The following is a 19323-nucleotide window of genomic DNA, read 5'->3' on the forward strand; positions in this document are numbered from 1 at the left end:
TCCTTTTCTCACAAATAGAGGTGGTGAGCCCACTTGGCACTACAGACCACTTGTGTGGTTATTCCCTCTCCCACCCCTTGTATGAGATAGTCTTCTCCTTGTAGAGCAGCCAGCGGGAGGAGAAATGCATCCTACCCCCCTTCTTGTTCTTTGGTCCTCGCCCCGTACATGGAAGCGAGTTTGTATCTAGCCCTTCGAGGCTGTTTTTTTGTTAACTAATAGAAAGATCTTGTTTCCGGGAAAATAAATAAATAAAAATACAGATTAGTAGTTTATGACTATTGTGTGTGTTGTGTGTGTTGATTCCTTAGAATGTGATTTACTGGTTATATCAAGATGGCACTACTCAATGTATCCTTGGTGGTGAGCTTTCGGCCCCATAGATCTGTGAGGCAAGGCTGTCTGCTCAGTTCACTACTCTATGCTATTGCTACGCATCCTATGTTGTTATATATGGACAAACTTACGCAGCAAGGCAGCTTGCATGGTATTAGGATGCCGACAGCTCTACTTTTGTGGCTCAGGCCTATGCTGATGACTTGTTTTTCTTCCCCCGAAATACACCTACAGATCTACAAGCCATCATGCAGGCCCTTTTGCTCTATGGGCTGGCTGCTAGACTGAAAGTGAATTTCTCAAAATCCAAACTTTTGCCACTCAAACAAATATCTTTGGCATTCTCTCTTGTGGCCAGGGCAGATTGTTCCTAAAGGAGAGCTGGTAAGGCACCTGGGTTATCCGATTGGATGTGATGTTTCCTTAAAAGATGAGGTTGCATTGGTCATGACTTGTTTGGAATGCAAAATTAACTATTGGAAGCTGTCTACTTGGCCTTTGCATGTTCGTTCGTCTGCGAATCGTTCAGTCTATTTTCATGGCATATATTCAGTTCCACCTTCCTTTGTTGCCATGGACCCGCAGACAGATTGACTCCTTTATGTCTCGTGATATGGAGTGTCTTTGGAAGACTCAGTCCGATCGTAAGGGCCTTCATTTGTTGAAAGCTGCGTGGATATGCTCGCCAAAGATGATATCCACGCCAAAGATGCATGGGGGATTGAATATTCTTGATATACACTACCATGTCTTTGCCCTGAAAGCCATGCTGCTTATTGACGTTGCATGTCAAAAACAGCTCTGGACCAAAATGTTGGCAGCCCTATGTGTCAATACGAGAGCTGATGCTTATGGTCACTGGGTTTTTGATTACTCTAATGTCATTTTTGGGCATATCACTGGTCGCATTCCCGGTTGTCCTTATGCCACTTCTTTGATAACAGCGTGGTAGCGTATCCTTTGTTATCTACATTGGTCTGGTAGGCCTCCAAACAGAGGGAACTCCTTCATTCAGAGCATTCATTGGAGTAGGGCTTTTCCTCGACCACTTGCTTTAGATCATCCTCGACGAGCCTATCATTTGTCAGTATTGGGTATCTGTTCTGTGCTCGATGTTGTGGATGAGCATGGCATGGTTTTATCTTTTCCTAGAGCATTCCGGACTTTTCATTTAGGAATGCACCACCGTCCGATTCGGCATGAGATTATTCAGCTATTGGAGCCCTTTCAGCCAGTGCCTCCTCTTGAGACGGTTGATGCATTGCAGGATTGGTCTTTTGATCATCAGCAGCTGGGTTATCCAGTTGTTCCATTTTATCTCCTCACTGCCTCAAAGGCATATCGCTTGCTTATTCCTCCACCTTGGATTGTGGATCATGGGACCAGTCTTTGGCATATTGACAAGCCGTTGTCTTGGTGGTGACTTACATTAAAAAAGGTATGGAAATCCAAGATGCCACTCAAACAACGGGTTTTCCTCTGGAGATGCATTACTGGTGTGCTTCCCATAGGAGCCTTGCTTGCACGCTGGCATATTGCTCAAGCTCTTTGTCGTCGATGCTTCCGCACTGTTGAGACTGTACCTCATATGTTATTGACATGTCAGCATTCTCGCGACTTTATTCACCGCCTCTCCAGCTCCTTACAGCTTCGTTTTCCTCGCAATCGATTTGAGTGCCTTTTCTGGGTCTTTGGTAGATTACCTTTGGACCTTTCAGAGTTCGTGCTTTTCTTTGACTGGACATGATTCTGGGCGTTTTGGACCATCTACTTCACCCAGAATCAGCTCCACTTTTGTGGTGACCCCGTTCCACCTTTTCCCCATTTCCGTACTGCTCTTTTCAGGTCTCTCCGTGATTGCTTCGATCTTGGAGAGCTCTCCCTTCAGCAGTTTGAGGTCTTTTCACACTGTTTTTAGCTCCTTATTCATAGCACCACCCACATCGGGTGGCTATGAATGTACTTTATTTTTTCATTAATATATAGTGGCTTCACAAAAAAAAAAGTGTGTTGATTCCCCAGCACTCTTCTCGATCTCTTCTGCACATAGGCACAAGTGTTCTATAATCCTGTTGAAGGTGGACCATCCTTCAAGGGATCCAAAGAACGTTACTGGTATGGCATCCTTTCGGAGGCAATTTCCTTTGAGGACGGCCTGGAGGGTTCTATGAAGAAGTGGGCCATGAGGAATGCTGGTGACCAGCTCTCGAGTGTGCTGCTAGATCTGCTGCCAGGTGCAATCACAACTCGCTAAGTCCAGTCCGCCAAAATATGGGTATGATAGAAGTTCATGTAAACTTCTTGGACTCAGGGGATCAAATTCTATTATCTTATCTGATCCATTGGGACGATGTATGTTGTCCTGTTTGTGTTGAGAGATTGAAGAGGTGAGTGACTTTAGTGGATCAAATTCTATTATCTTATCTGATCCATTGGGACGATGTATGTTGTCCTGTTTGTGTTGAGAGATTGAAGAGGTGAGTGACTTTAGTACCAGTACTTTGTCTTTGAAGACTCGATTGCATCAAGAGGGGTGTGGTCTGTTTCTATCTGGAACCCAATCCAGGGGCTTTTTGGGGTCTTTTCTTGGAATCTCTAAAGAGGGGATAGACTGTCTGCGAGGCTGACCTCAGCTAGGGCACGGTCCAGTCTTGTGCTGCCATTATCCCAGGTTTCTAGAAAGTGCTCCTCTTGAGTCTTAAAAGATTCTTCATTTCTTAGTTGAACTAATAGCAAGTTGCCTGCATTCATGTTTGCAGAATAGGTACTTTTTACTTAGTCAAAAAGAAGGAAAGACGAAAACATGATTCTCCCCCCCATGACATGACACTTGCTACTCAAATCTAATTGATTCATGTGCTATTTTTCATCGTGTGTCTTGTCACATATTTCTACAAAGTGAATGGTTAGATCTATTGTTTTGTAAGAGTATAGATGTAAATGAGGAATATTTGCAATTTGCTCAACCTTGTGGCTTCTCCCAATGCAGCCAAGAAGGATCCTTTGGAGCTGATGAAGATACAAAGTCAGAAAATAATTCCTACTCCAGTGGGAAGTGGGGAAATCATCTCTTTCATTTTTACAAGGACCCCTATCTCTGTAAGTGTAATATCTTTTGGATTCTACTATTTTGAAAAGCTTGTTGTTGTTATGCGGTACTTAATACTTTATGTTGAAAAAATGAACTGAAACCTCTGCTTTAGATTTTCTTGAGCAAGTCAATATGAATAATGGGATGAAAACCCTGGTTTGCTCTGCCAGCAGTGATTATTCTTTGAGGAGTCATCTTTGTCCCTTGATTGAGTCTTGACTTTTATAAGTTCTGTAATACTTAATAGATTTTGTAGTGCAACTTTGTTGGCTGCCCGTGTGCTACACCAGGAATCTTCCTCAACCTTACTGCTTCACTGCTTCTTACTCAACCTGTGTAGACGAAAGGCCAAAACTACAAGAATCTTGTGGCTCTTCTAGATTTTAGGGATAAATAATACAAGAGAAAGGTCTTAAAGAAAGAATAAGAACTCCGCCCATGGAAGCCTACTACTCGAACCAGCTGGAGGTTGGAGGTGCAATCCTCTTCGACATGGTGTCTGCGGGCTGTGGATGCCCTGATTGGCTAACCTTGAAAGCTAGTGGAGGGAGGTCCTCTTTGAAGCCGAGGATCAAAAGTGGGATGCCGTGGTGCGAGAAGACCGATACCCGTACTAGGGATGAAGGAGGTATCGTACTAGGGATGAAGGAGAGTAGATTGGGGTTCGCCACTCTGGAGGGATGGTCAAATTGATGTTGAGGATAAACCCGCCTCCCCACCCCTCAAATCTTGGCGAGGGCATATGACTGTGTAGGAAAGGAGGTGGGGGGGGGGTGAGAGTATTGGCTGAAGTATGGCCTAGGCTTGGAAAAGGTTGTCTACAAAGTTTCTCTCGAAAGACGTGTTGAACTTGCATAGAAGGGCCTTGGTGAAAATTCAATGTATATGCCATGGGACAAGGGGCCGTCGTGGGTGGGGGTGCAGTTGATTATGCAGGAGAGCAAGAAGCCCTTCCATGCACATCACTCCACACGACACCCCCCCCTCCCCCCCTCCCCCCCCTCTTTTCAAGGTTGGAGGCTGCAGGCAATGAGTTTGCCCAAAAGTTCCTTGCTCTGAATAGGTGGATCAATAATAGGTGAATGATGATGTTCCAAGCCACCTTGGCTGAGGGTTTGTGGCCATTGTTTTCCCTGCACATTGGAAATTGTGGATGAACCGCTGTACTTGCCATATGCATACGTGTGAGAGGATGGGCTCACACTTTCTTTCAGCAGTATTGAGAGCTCTTGAAGGCTAGCCTCAGGAAGGCCTTCAACGAGGTCATGGCCATGAGTATCCTCCCAGAGCACCTTGTAGAGGGCCTTATATATTTGATCTCTGAAGGAAAGGAAAGGAAAAAGGGGGGATGGGGGGGGGGGTGGGGTGTACAGCTAAAGTTCTGGGCAGTGGCTTGTCCACCAGCCTCCTTGATGCTGCATACAAAATCCTTGCCAAAGCCATCAAGAATTGTCTTCAAACTTTCCTCCCCGACATGATCTATGATGGTACCCAAACAAGTTTCACCTGCCAGGACAAGAGTATCCTGGAACCATCTTCACCTTCTTGGAGAAGACAGTAGCAGGACGGGCTTGCAAGTAGGACGTTGTTGTCCTTTTGATGGACTTCGAGAAGACCTATGATCGGGTTGGCTAGGCTTTCCTAGAGGGCACTATGAACCGTATCAGATTCTCAACCTCTTGGGTGAGAAAAGACTAAAGTGCCAGGTCTGTACTCATGTACCCATAGTTAGGTACTTAATTAAAACACACGAGGCGAGCACTTCTCCATTTCCCACTCAGTTTGCAGGACTGTCCTTTGGCACCTTTTCTCTTCTTGTTTGTGATCGGCTTTCCTAGAGGGCACTATGAACTGTATCAGATTTTCAACCTCTTGGGGGAGAAAAGTGCCAGGTCTGTACTCCTGTACCCATAGTTAGGTACTTAATTGAGACACACGAGGCGAGCACTTCTCCATTTCCCACTCAGTTTGCCCTTTGGCACCTTGGTCCTTTTCTCTTCTTATTTGTGATGGAGGCAGTGAGAAATTTCCTGGAAGACGAGACAAGTTTACAAAGCACATTGCCAGATGTTTCAGAAATGGCTGGTATGAAACGTTTCAAATAGGTTTCATATTTTGAATGAAACGCTTTGTTTTTTTCAGGGTGGGGGGGGGGGGGGGGGGTGAGAGAGAGATTTGTTTGGGGAGTACTATTTTGACGAGGGTTTTTTTTTTCTGAGAAAAAGATCCTTGAATTAGTTAAAGAAAAACAACCACAAAGGGCTAGATACAACCACGAAGGGCTAGATACAACCACGAAGGGCTAAATACAAACTCGCCTCATTTAAGGGTGGGAATCAAATGATCATAAGGGGAAGAGACGCTTCTTCTCCAGCTGGCCGCTCTATGAGGAGAAGGCTATCTCATAGGGGGGGGGGGGGGCGGGGGGGCAACCATACAAGTGTTCTGTAATGCCAAATGGGGTCACCGCCTCTATCTGTGAGGAAAGGGCTAGGCCTCCAAAGTCTCAAGAAAGCTTCTTGCCGCTTCCGCATGTAGTCAGAACCTCCTTGTAACTTCCCCCACTAACCGCGGAGGGTGTGAATGATATCAAGCCATATGCTCTTGATGGTCTCTGCCGACGGAGTGTGGGTACCCTCTATGGCCTCGTTGCATCTAGCACACCAAATGTGCCAAGTTGCTATGCTACTGCAAATCTCCCATCTCTGGCATGAGCCTGGTTGCCAATCGCTGGTAGGTGGGGCTGTGATTGGTACTGCTGCAATACGATGGTGAGGGACTTGAAGTCCTAGCCCCCATCCTCCTCATAAGCCATGACCACTCTAGCCTCTGTGGCGCAAGTGATAGTGCCCCATGTGATGATCCGGGTCGGCGCCCTGTTCAAAGCAAAGATGTGGAGAATCCGCTGCCAAATCAGCTGACCCTTCGGGCAATCCCAAAGGCAATTTCTCTGAGTCTCCTGGGGGTGACCGCACTGGTCGACCACGCCACTGGTCGACCACCAACTGCCAGCCAAGTACCGACTGCCAAACTCCTATGTGCCATCAACCAAAGAAAGAGGGTGATCTTTCTTGTCCAGGTTGTCCTACAGTCTGTTCTAGAAATCTGAAAGGAAAGGCTGTGAGAGGCTCTTAGGCATCTGGATCCTATGGCCTAGTCTTGCAGTATATGCAAAGAAGGGGGCATCCAAAGTCTCCTCCCGATCCGCTGGATCATGCCAAGTCCACTCTCCTGGGTCCACTGAAGGCATGTGAGAGGTCGGCACTCCCATATCCCTAGCCGCCATAATCTCTCCCTAGCCACCTTGGCCGGTGCTGGATCAATATGCCATTCTCGTGCTCGAAAACCAATCACCCTCACCCTCTGCAAGGTGCAGCCACTAAAATCCTCCAAGGGAAGCTCTGATCTCTCTAGTTTGCCATGGGATTCAATAGAGAAAGTGAGCAGACCATTGTTTCCCTATTTTTACCAGGTGTGGGAGGCTGTCCTGTGGCTCCTGGCTGATCCAGACACTGGCCGACTGCTGGTCTGAGTGTTCTGGCATAGGCCAACTGCCCCTGCTGCTCCACGACTCCCTCTTTGTGCGGGCTGAGTGAGTTATGCTGGCTGATTGGAGATGGGAGCAAGTCGTGAGCGTGATGCTGCTGTCGGTTGCTTTTTGGCCTGGCCCACTAGATCATAGGGGCCATATAAAATGGCCCCTAGCCCCCACACTCATTGTATTATGATTTCGGGATTTTCTTGTGTATGTAGCAGAGTTACACGCTTCTCTCTCTCTCCCTCTCTATTGCTGTGTTTTTCTGCAGTGCACTTGCTCTTGTGTTTTCAGATCTTGTCTTCATCTCCGCTGCATATTCTGACATGGTATCAGAGCTCTAGGCTCTTAGAAGATCTTGGGAACTGTGTGAGCAAGAGGGGGGCTGTTTTGTTGCTGATTGGTGGAATGTTTTGGACCGTACGGGAAGAGAAGCAAGAGGAAGGTGGGCTGATTTGCTGGACAGCCACTTGCAGGTTTAGTTCCTCATCTTTTGCCACCCACCCACCCTTTTCAGTTACACCCCCGCAATGGCAGATTTACGTTTTGAGACGGCACGTGAAGATCCTGACACTCCCACGTTCCCTGTGGACCGTCAGTTGGACGGAAACAACTACGGCATATGGAAGGTAATGATGGAATCTATTTTGGAGTCTACCTTATTGATTTCATTGTTGTTGGGGTTCCACGGCCGGAGTTAGAGAAAGGGGAGTTGCCCTCGATTTGGAAGGAACGTGAGACACAAGCACAGTTATGGGATCGTGTCAATGCCAGGGTCCGTTCTTTCATTTTCCTCAATTGCACACCACAGGTAATCAATCATATCAAGCATATGACGCTAGCCAGAGGTATATGGCAGCATTTGGCTTCTATTTACAACAGGGTATCGCCCATGAAGAGGATCTCCTTGGAAGTACAGATGCGGGTGATGAATCTTGCAAAGTCGTCGACGATGCGGGAGCACATCAACAAGCTGCAGGCTCTTTAGTAGGAAGTTCTGTGGGCTGGGAAAGACATATCGTCAGAGGATATGGCCATAACATTGCTGTCACATTTGCCTTCTCAGTACTCAGCATTTTACTCTTCGTTGATTACCAGTGGCAGGTTCAACACCATCACATGGGAGGAGAATCCATTCCAACAACCTCCCTGGATGCGAAGCCCGATGCCGAGCAGGAGCCGACGAGGCTCTGATACCATGAAAGAACGCAGAACAGTACAGCGTCATGTGAGTGGAAGCATAGTACGCGGACGGAGGCCAACAACCAGCCAGGTCCCCCCCAAACCCGAAGATTCCGTGAGACCACCAATTAAGGTGGGGGATGAGGGGAGACCAAGGGCTATTTAGCCCTTTATAGAGGAGTCGATTAGACCCCAACCCACTATGTGGGATATGACACTGCCACATAGCAGTGTGAGGAGCAGGAGGGCAAGAATCCATTCCAACATATCATGTTGAAATTTCTGTCCATGCTTTAATAAGTGTCTACATGGGGTTGCTCTTACCCTCACTTGGATCCTAAAGTCTATTTTCTCTTTAGCACCTTTGGAGGCATAAATGTTGAGAGGGCTGACACGGCTCTCCACAATTAGAAACAGTCACCCACTACATCCTACCCAATACAAGGATGCCGGAGTCAGTCACTTGGTGCCGAAGCTGGTTGCTGATGGAAATGTAGACCCTGCCATGGTTCCCAATTGGTCTGTGGTAGACGCCAGGTGTAGTTGCGCCTCAAAAGGAATTTCCCACATTGCTATGTGCAACCTGTTGTGAGATGATGCTTCTAGATAAAGAGCATATGGATCTCGCAGTCCACTAGAGCTTTTTGAACTCCTCATATAATCATCTTGCAGCTGTGGCTATGGGCGTTGCCTAGCCCATGTCTGCTCCAAGAGACGATACACATGGTTAGGGGAACACATTACAGACTTTGCTCAAGTCCCCCTTTGAGCGAGAGGATTTTGCTAGGGGTTTGGAGAGAAGTGCTTGATTGGAGACACTGGAGATAGGACCAAGTGCGCTTGGCTAGATATGTCCATTGGTGTGTTGCATGACTCTGGGCCATGTCAGGTTGATTCTCCCCATAGTTAAGGTACTCATATATGCAACACTCTGTAACGAAGCCAATGTAGAAGAAGATGAAGAGGTGAGCCTCCATTGCCTCGCCTGCTGCATAGAAGCTGTTGGGCTCTCTGTAACTAGATTGGTCAAGTTGTATCCTCAGCATAGGCAATGCTTGGCTGATAATGTTTTTGATGTGGAGGTCTCCAAGGAAGCATGAGAAGAAGATGGCCTGGTCTTCGATTGTAGCCTTGAAGGAGGAGGGGGGGGGGGGGGGGGGGAGGGGGGCATCCTAGTCGTTCAGCATCGTGGTTAAAGGAAGGAAAAGATAGCTTTCCCCATGTCTTAATGTGTGGGGCAATATCGCAGGGGAGCCATTGTGATTGGGACTCTATTCTTTGGCTAGGCTAGATAATTTCACCAGAACAGATGGTCAGGCATCTTGGGTATCATCTGGGCTGGAATGTCTCTTTGAAGAGAGAATGACTGTGGGTGTTGGATTTTAAACTTCAATATTGGAAATTATCTACCTGGCTGTTGCATGTTAGATTGAGAATTGTGCAATCCATTTTGATGGCTTATATTCAGTTTCACTTGTCTCTTGTTCCTTGGTCTTCGACCGATTTGGAGAGTTTCATGTCTGTAGCATTAGCATGTTTGTGGAGTACTAAGGTGGATAGAAAACCCATTAGGCTACTCAAAAAGCATTTGGTTTGTCCTCCAAGAATGCATGGTGGCCTCAATATACTGAATTTACACTTTCATGTTATTGCCAGGAAAGCTTCTCTTCTTTTGAGTTTCTTGGAGCAAAAACAACGCTGAACTTTAATGTTATGAAGCCTTGTTGCAACAATGAAAACTCCAACTTTTGGGCATTGGATGATTACTCATGCTGAGGTTATATTTGGATGCTTAGAGGGGCATATTCCTGGATGCTTGTTTTCCACGAAATTAATTCAAGATTGGCAGGCTCTGATGGCTCAAATAAAATGGTTTGGTAGACCGCGTGATCAAGGTAACTCCCTTTGTAGAGGGAGCATTAATTGGAGTTGTGCATTTCAGCAGCCTCTTGCTCCTTATAGCCAAGAAAGGATTTTTTCCTTTCTACCAAAGCAGTCAAATATGTTGAGGATGTGGTGAATGATAGCGGCTATGTTCTTTTGTTTCCACAAGCTATGACACTTTACAATCTAGGTTTACATAATAGACTAATATGGCAAATCATAGCTTCTTTATTGCATGATTTTCGGCCTGTACCTCCTCTAGAATTGAGTCATAGCTTGGATGATTGGATATTGGTGGGTCAAAATGCAAGTTGCCGTGCGGTGCCCCTTCACAATCTGACTGCAGACAATGCATATAAATTGCTTCTGCTTCTTCCTTGGATATAGGCCCATGGAAACTCACTATGGCACATTAACAAGCCTTCTGGGTGGTGGAGGGTGTCTCTCTTGAAGATTTGGAAGAGTAAATTATCCCTCAAAGAGAGTCTTCTTCTGGAGTGCCTTGTTGGTGCTTTACCGGTTGTTGGCAGTTTTCTGGCCGAAAGATGTATTGGTTCCGCATCTTGTAGATGGTTCCGCATCTTGTAGAAGATGTTCACATCCACGCGAAAGTTGATTTCTATGGTCTTGCCTATTTGGCAACATTTTCCCCACTTTACCAAGATTTGATACTTTCATTACGTGGACTAGATTTTGGGCCCTATGGTTCATCTATCATGCAAGAAATCGGCTGATCTTTGCCACACAAGATATTTTCCCTATTTTTCTTTCTTCAGGAGATCCCTTCTTTTATCTCTTCGAGATTCTTTTGACCTTGGAGATCTTCCCTTAGCACCAAGGTGGACGAGCTACCTAAAAATTAAAGCATCAGATTCTGTTTGTCTTGGTTTATAGTTTACGACTTAGCTTGATCGGTTGTGTTTGATTTGTGCCTAATTATGGAGGCTTCTGGTTGAAGTTACAAACTGATTGTTTCAGCTGGATAATGCTTGCAAGCATATTTACTGCTGTTGTGTAAAATTGAGTCTTAGTTGCAAAGCCCTTTTGATGGGAAGCATGTGAATGGGGATCCTTTAAAAGCACTGAGGTCTTTTGTTATTGCTGACAATTGCAGGCATTGGAACTTTCATGTATCCATGTGGGACGTTCGCTAACATAGCAACCATTGTGACAGATGAAAAAATATGTAAGCATTTTCTTCTAATATATTTTAAATCTCTCTTCTCTCCCTCAAAAATTATCAAGAGTTTGCACATTAGAGCACATGATGTCGTAATGAATGCAATGATGATTCTTGTGATGAGAGGAATTACGCAAAGCAACCACGTCATATGAGACGCAGAAGTGAAATCATCTGCATTACTCTTTCTGAGCCTCTATACGTCCTCAACACAATGTTGGGTTGTGCCTATTTGATCTCCACTAGTTAAGTGGCAATCCTTGTTCATTACTCTTTCTGAGCCTCTATACATCCTCAACGCAATGTTGGGTTGTGCCTATTTGATTGCCACTCGATAAGTGGCAATCTTTGTGTACGAGCCCAAAGAAAAATTTCTGTCAAAACTCCTCAAAGAAAGAAAGACGGCTTGCATGGTTCAAGTGATATGATGGCTAACCCATTGGGGTCTCCTAGATGGAACCCAAGTGGACGTGATTAGTCGATGCAAAACATATCTTTTTTCCCTCATCTTAACTTATCTATTGATATTGTCAGGATTACTTGGGCTTCAGGGTTGATGATGACCTGATTAACCTCTCAAGTCCACTTTGATATATATACTTTGTCTGCCAACATCAATAAACCTTTGGAAGTGCAAACTGACTGTTTGCAACTCTTTAGATTCTTATTTGTAATTAGTCAAATCTCACCTTTGAGGTGTGTCTGTTTGTTGAAGAGGAAGCATTTGGTGTTTTTTTTTTGTAACTTAATCTTATTAAAGAAAGTGTTTTATTCATTGATGTGAATCTGTGTTGACTGTTTGTCTTTTCAGCTCAAGAAGAGGCATGCGAGAACTATTTAATTTTCTCATTGTGTTTAGCATGTTACTGTTACACATGTTGTGTCCGACGCAAGCTACGCAAGAGATACAGCATCCCGGTAAAATAACCTCATCCTCTGCAGTACTTTGTGCTGGTGTTCTAATCTTTGCAGCAGATCTGTGGCAAGGGAAAGCCATTAGTATATATATGTTGTATCTGATAAAAACTATTGAGATCTCTGCATGTCATTCCAAACTGGAAGCCATGAACTAAGAACCTATGACTTGCTGTCTTTGAGTCAAGCCAACATACAAGTTTAGTACGACCTAGTTCTTGTGAATAGTATGGTGTTTCATGAATGCATAAGCAAGTTAGTCCAGCTAGAAACTTATTATAGAACCTGTAGATACGGAAAACGACCGTAATACAGGTCTCCTGGGCCAAAAAATGCCTGTTTCAGGAGGTCCATGGACCTGAAACGTGTTTCAGATGTTTCAGCCAATCCTCATTTCCGAAATGGGATGCTTCAGCTGTTTCTTCTTTTCCATTTTCCAAAATGGAAAGCTTCAGCTGTTTCTGCTCTGCCATTTAAGCTGTTTCCCTAACAACTCCCTATCTGCCCCCAAGTTCAGGTCCTGTGTAGATCAAATTAACAACATTTTGCAATATCTCTTCTCACTCACCTTCTTTCTTCTCCTCTTCCATTCCCTCTCCCCCCCGCCCCTCCCCCCCCAGCCACATCCACCCCCCCCCCCCCCCCCCTCTCTCTTCCTCTCTCCAGTTGTTACTCTTCTCAATGCAGCCAATCAAACCCAATGGATGTCACAAATATACCCTGACCCACCACACTGCTCTTTTCACCACCAAGTCAGTGACCCAAGCTGTCCGGAAACTCAAGAATGTCTAGACAAAAGATCACGATGCCTAAAATTAGAGTTGTTCATCCATGGTTGCACGACCCTCACACCAATCCTAGCCAAGCTGTTCAATGAGTCCATTATCCAAAACTTCCCCCAACTTGTCTGAAAATACTCCATCATACTCATTCACAAGGTAGGGGACCCCATCAACTCACAAAACTACCGACCATTATGTGGTAGGCCATCTGATGGTGAAGATATCCAGATCAGCAGTAGAGGCACATCTTAGTGATTGGGCAGAAGACAAGGGATCTGTGCCATGTGTCAGGCAGGCTTTTGGTGCGGCCACTCCACATTGGACCACATCTTCACACTTTGCGCCATCATTGAGGAAGCCAAGCATCGAATAGAGAAGTTATATTGCTTTTGACATGGTCCCACGAGCCAGATTTGATACAATTAGGGGTGGAAGATGAGGTCACTTGGGCCACAATCACACTATATGAGTGGGTGACTGGTCGTGTGGGCACAGAGCAGGGCATCCAGTGTGGAGCATGATTGGGGTAAAGCAGGGCTGTCCACCCTTTTCGGTCTCTATACAGATCACTTGGCAGATTTCATGGACAGACGCGATGGCATGGATTCCACTTCAGCTGAGATGCCGGACGGTAATCTCAATCTATTCTATGCAGATAGTGTAGTGCCACTGTCACACACAACAAAAGGACTCCACTTCAGCGGGGATGCCGGTCGGTAATCTCAATCTATTCTATGCAGATGACACACACAACAAAAGGGTTGCAGAGATGCTTGGATGCATTACACTCTTTCTATAAGGAATGGGACTTGCATGTTAAGCTCGACAAGACAAAGGTCATGGTCTTCTACAAGAGTTATCAGAGGCTGCAAAAAGACAGTTCCACATCTGAAGGACAAGAAATGGGTGATGGAATACACATACCTAGGAGTTGTATTCTAAAAAAATTTCCTCATGAATCCAGTAGCATAGGCAAGATTAGCCATGGGTTATGCATTGCTAGCATGCTTGGAAAGGCAATACATTCAAGTACAGTTCCAGGAGGTCCAAAATCTCCTCGACTCACTAGTTAGACCGGCAGCCATATATGGAGCAGTGTTTTGGACTGTAGATCTCACTTCATGTGATTGGAGTTCAACAAAGAGTACGAGTCATGATGCTCTCACGAATCATAATCAACAAACCCTCCATTCTACACCACATTATTCCAGTAGAGTTTGCAGCCCACCCTCTCCACATAGATGCGTCATTTCAGCGGGTTACTTGTATACAGAGGCTACATGAGTTTGGAACGACACAGGGTAGACAACATGCCTCCTGTGTAACACAGGGCTCAGAATTGTTGGTATACCAAAGCAACAAAGTGGTGGACAGAACATGGTTTCTCTATAGTTGCTTTGCCCCATGCATTATTGCGGCAAGAACTCAATAAAGTTATTAGAGATGACATGTGGCAGATTACATCCATACATGGATACAGCCAGAGACACACTTATCAAGGATAGGGTATTGATCACTTTCTAACAGTAATAACAACTGGGTTTCATTCAGATGCCATGTTACCTGAAGATTCATATGTCACCTGCACTAAGGCTCTTGATGCGCCAGCCTCGGGTGTCGTCACATAGGCTCCACATCCAGGCAGGGAGAGAGGTTCCATCAACACATGGGAACTGAGAGCTGCGAACATGTACATGTAATATACACGAGGTTGAGACCAGAAAGCACCCCATCTTCTGATGCCCAGCATGTGAGGTTAGAGGCAGCTTTCACTGACTATTCATGAAGGGATTTGTTCCTTTTTGTCGAGTCATAGAGGACCAAAAAGGTGTGGCACTCTTTTTGCATGAGATATAGACATAGAGACTGACTCATGAAGGGACAAAGGAGGAAAGAAGAATAGATTTAGTGTTAGATACTCCTAACATGCTTCTTACAAAGAATTGGATAGCTCACTGGATTCATGGATTATCAGGACCAGAGATGCTGAGGCTTCGTATCCTCCTGGAACTACATTGCTGCATGGATACTCACCTGGGACCTTTGGGCTCACCCAGGAGATCTCGGATACATTCCTTGAGTATTTTGGCCATCTTGCTCTGGGACATTCAGTACCACATGTACATGGGAGGCCTGTGGAGTACACAAGTCTTCTTTTCATTTCATTTTCAGTACTTTCTGTTTCAATGCTTATAGTCTACATGGGACTGTTGCAACACATGTCGGTCTCATAAACCCATTGTCTCTTTTATAGATGTAAATAAAATCTCTCTCTTCCTCAGGCTTCCTAAGGATGGATTCATCCAGCAGCTGGCTACCTTAGTGTTCACATGTCCCATGCCATGTGGATTGCGATTGGTTAGATACGGGTTTTAGCCCACTGCCTCAGAGCGGAGACACGGAGAGCTGAACGGGTTTTCAGAGCCATGGAGCTCATACGGAGAACCAAGGAGGAGAGGATCTGGCAATTATGCTACACACAGGTTGAGACCAAGGATCATTACATATGTTGTTGCCCACTATACTATGAGATCCGCGGGAGGTTTCGCTGTCTGTTCCATGAGGGATTTGGACCTTCCTCACAAGCGTTGCCTAGGGCTTCTCTTGCTCAAACTCCGTAGACATAGGGACACTTTCTTTTGAGAGAGCTTTGGCCTCAACCACCCCGATCCCTCCCTCGCCAGCCAACTCACCAGCTTCTTCCAGACCCAAGAGGAGGACACCCATACCGTGGATCCCGTGGAACCACATTGGGCTACTGCGGACCTACCTCACCCCGAGAGGAGTTACCTCGGACCCGGCGTCCACATTCCAACGTGTCCGGTGCCCCCGGCTCCCCAGACGTTGGCCACAATCCCCTCATCAACTCCAGATCCAAGACATGCTCCATCGCCATCGAGCTACCTTTCCACGTGACGTAGCTGAGGGAGACCTCTTGGCCATACTCATCAGCCCCATGCTTGATATTTTGGAGAATGGTATACCATCTATTGGGGGCTGATGCTCCTCTCATGTTTCATGTTCCTTGTATTCCATCATGAGATTTCCATGGACAGTTTTGTATCACTCCAATGAGAGAGTTTTGATTTGTTGTGTTTTATTTTCCGTTCCATGATGAGATATGCAATGGACATTATTGTATCACTTTGGTCTCATAGCCCCATCGGGTCTTTAGTAGATGCTCTCTCTCTCTCTCTCCTCTTCTTTGGAGTGGTTGATGAGTGGATACTTGTGCCTTAAATCAATGGATCATAAGATCGTGGGTTTACATGCTTGAGCCTTAAAGTATGGTGAGCAAGTATGCGTTGAGATTTTTTCTCATGATGTTTGGCTGTCTTGAGTGAAGGTGTTTGCCATTTTTTTTCCTTTTCTTCTATCAAATTTATTTATTTTGTTTTCCTGAAAGGAAAGTGCTTTGTATTTTTGTTAATCAAAATGAAGCTGCCTTATTTTTTTCCAGCAGAACGAGGGATGACTATGCTTAAGGAAGTATGAGAATTTTGTAGGCTTTGCTGCCACCCTTTTTATTTATGGAAATCAACATTTGTTTATTTGCAGGGAGGATCATGTGATGATTTTTGGGCCCATGCATTATGTTTTTCATGTGCTCTAATTCAAGAATGGCGAGAAATAATTGCAAGAGAAGACCTTAGTAAGTTCAGCATCTCTCTCTCTCTCTCTCTCTCTCAGGGGTACGTTAAGCGGTCTCGTCTCTCTCTCTCAGGGGTACGGTTTCTCGTGCATGATAGCACCTATAACAATGTGGTGAGACAATGTGTCTCTTGGCCAATAGTATACCCACAGGAAGCACCCCAACCAGGCATCTCCATAGGAAGACTCTCTATTTCAAAGGGAGTTTATTCTATTAAGGCATGTTTTCCACCAACACAATGGCTTAGAGACCAAAGCTGATTAGCATGCTCAGCAATCCATGGGGGAGGAATAATCAGCTTCTGGCTACAGTCAACTGATCAAATGAGATAGGCTTATAACCAGGCATTTGTCTATTCGATTTCCAATCCATCAGCCTGTTTTAAGCGGCGGAATAGGTTGTATAGATTGCATTATTTGCATAATCTCATGCTATATTGGTGTGTGATGCATGGCCAAATTATATCGACGATTTTCTTGAGGAAAGCTGAGAACTTGTCCATTTGCATCTATAACATCATGTACATATCGAATACCTTTGTTGGATAGAAAATAAGCCTTTCAAGGTTCCAATAATGCTAGTGGTTCCTCAAAGACTCTGCTCTAGTATATACTTTCCAAACCCAGAGAGTTTCCAGTGTTGGCATTCTTGCCAGACAAATGCAAGTGTGAGAGGATCTGTTTCCAATCGTGAATAAGCCTGGTGGAATACGGACAGCCATGTATTTTACCATCAAAAGTCCAAGGACAATGTCCTAGTGTGCAGGTATCCAATTGCCAAATGCTAAGGTTTGCATATTTGCACATAAGGTGGCTAGGATAATTGCCCACATGGCTATTTTTGTTGCAGAAAATCACCTTATGTGCATATTTGCACATAAGGTGGCTTTTCTGGCCAACACATGATATTGTATGCTGAGAATATTCAAACCACTATGTATCTTCGGTGTATAGACAAGTTTATATTTCAATAGCCTAAGCGCCTTTTTATTAGATGTAGGTCTCCATAGACATTCCAAAGCTCTTGACATGAAACGATCAATATCTTTTTGTCCGTTGACAATCAACAATCTCGGATTGCTCAAGGAATAATCACATGTGTTCATTCCAAAATACAATGCCAACCATAATGGTGCATGATCTGAAAGCTGTAGGGAGTGATTGAGCCACATTTTGCAAGTGAATACATCATATTGTGTTGCATTCAAAAGATACCAGCGATCTAAACGTGTCCAATAATTAGTAATAGCATTATGATGGAAGGTATAGTCCTTATCATGCATATCATAACTTGTGTCCAAAGATCACATCCATGTAAACGCATAAGGGTTTGGTCCCATATCTGCTTTTTAGATGCCATCATGTGAGAGTGATGTGAAGTATTGTCATCATATGTTGGTGAGTCATTAAAATCACCACAAATAAATGCATTAGAGCACCAGGGATATCTCTGAAATGAGTGCCACATTTTTCCCCTTTGCGTTGAATTTTGCGAGGCACACATTGACAAATTCATAAATTTCTCCATGAATCAGACAAATTCATAAATTTCTCCATGAATCATACTGTGATTTTTTTTCTCTCTCTCTTTCTCTCTTTCTCTCTCTCTCTCTCACACAGGCGCGCACACACACATACAAAGAGAGTTAAATGAGATACAGACCAAAAAAAAGAAACTTCATGAAATCTACTAGGATAGAAGAAACAAACTTTTGAGTCCCAAAGAAGAACGGGAAGTTGCGGACTTTGGACACAGCAACCAAAAGGTAGCATTTCTTGAAAGGTTTTGGATAGACAAAAACTTGAGTCGAGCTCGCACTGGAGCGTCTGCCCATTGTGCACCTGCTGCCCCGTGCCATTGCCCCCCTGTCAGACTGTGCGCAATCCTGTCCTTTGCGCCTCCTTTCCCTCTTCCTCTTCGCTTTTGCCCTCGCCTCCCCTTGCGTGGCCTAATTCCCTGTCAGTTCCTCTTGCGAGCTTTCTGTCTCGCAAGAGCTCCCTCTTCCGTCACCCGTTTTCCTCTGCACCGGTACTTTGCTTCCGGGTTTGTTCTTCATCGGCAAGAATAGGCACCTCTAATCTTCGCCCTCCAGGAGGACTCCATGGCAGCCACTCCGTCATCCCCAACTAAGGCCACCGTCCCTTGCCTATTTTCAGAGGTAGACCTCCGACTCTTAGCCTCGACAGTATCCTCCCCTGCGGCCTCTTCTTTGGTTTGCAAGATTGTAGGGATCTACCTTGCCCGCGGACAAATCCGGGATTTGCTCCAGGTAGTCCTCATCAGCTAGCTTGAAAAAATCACCGGCATTTGTTGCTTTTTGATAGCAACAGTGGAGCCAGTAGATCGGAGATTGCCCATGGCTAGAATCATAGATGGAGACAGCCCGCACGGAGATACGCTTGATAGAGGAGAGGAGGGTGGAGTTCAGGTACCACGCCCATGTATCCTTTTGGTTCGAGGCAGGGTACATGGTCACGCGGGATTTCTTCGAGATTATAGGACCTCGCCATTGCTGAGATGGGGTCCGCAGGTTAAGGAGTCTAGATGGTACCATTGAGTCAGATCCCCCCCCTGATGCGAGCCATTGACACAAATTTCTACAAAGATCTCCTCTTGGTTGGTCTCCTCACCCCCATGATCAAGGCAGCAAGAGAGAGTGTGGCTGCACACCCGGATCGTGGTCTCCCCTGGACTGCGGAAGTTTTTGAGCTTCCCCTTGTCCAGAGAAGAGTTGAGGGACACCCTCCAGGCCTTGCCTCGTGGTAA

At 45.3% G+C, this 19323-nt stretch overlaps 1 protein-coding gene across 5 annotated transcripts in view; it reads left to right on the forward strand.

Moving 5' to 3' along the window:
• The window catches only part of LOC147603743 (cell number regulator 13-like), a 41449-nt gene that overhangs the window by 16088 nt on the left and 6038 nt on the right, over nt 1-19323 (forward strand). For 2 of the 5 annotated variants that reach the window (XM_086795893.1, XM_086795894.1), the window contains 4 exons: nt 3326-3435; nt 11143-11214; nt 12020-12126; nt 16464-16557. In XM_086795893.1, coding sequence (XP_086652019.1) covers nt 3326-3435; nt 11143-11214; nt 12020-12126; nt 16464-16557 — 383 coding nt within the window. The remainder of the gene's footprint in view (nt 1-3325; nt 3436-11142; nt 11215-12019; nt 12127-16463; nt 16558-19323) is intronic. The other 3 variants (XM_086795895.1, XM_086795897.1, XM_086795896.1) reach the window with 3 other exon arrangements.

Source organism: Cibotium barometz, chromosome 63 (assembly GCF_041138505.1).
Source record: "Cibotium barometz isolate CiBa-2024 chromosome 63, ASM4113850v1, whole genome shotgun sequence".
Lineage (NCBI taxonomy): Eukaryota > Viridiplantae > Streptophyta > Polypodiopsida > Cyatheales > Cibotiaceae > Cibotium > Cibotium barometz.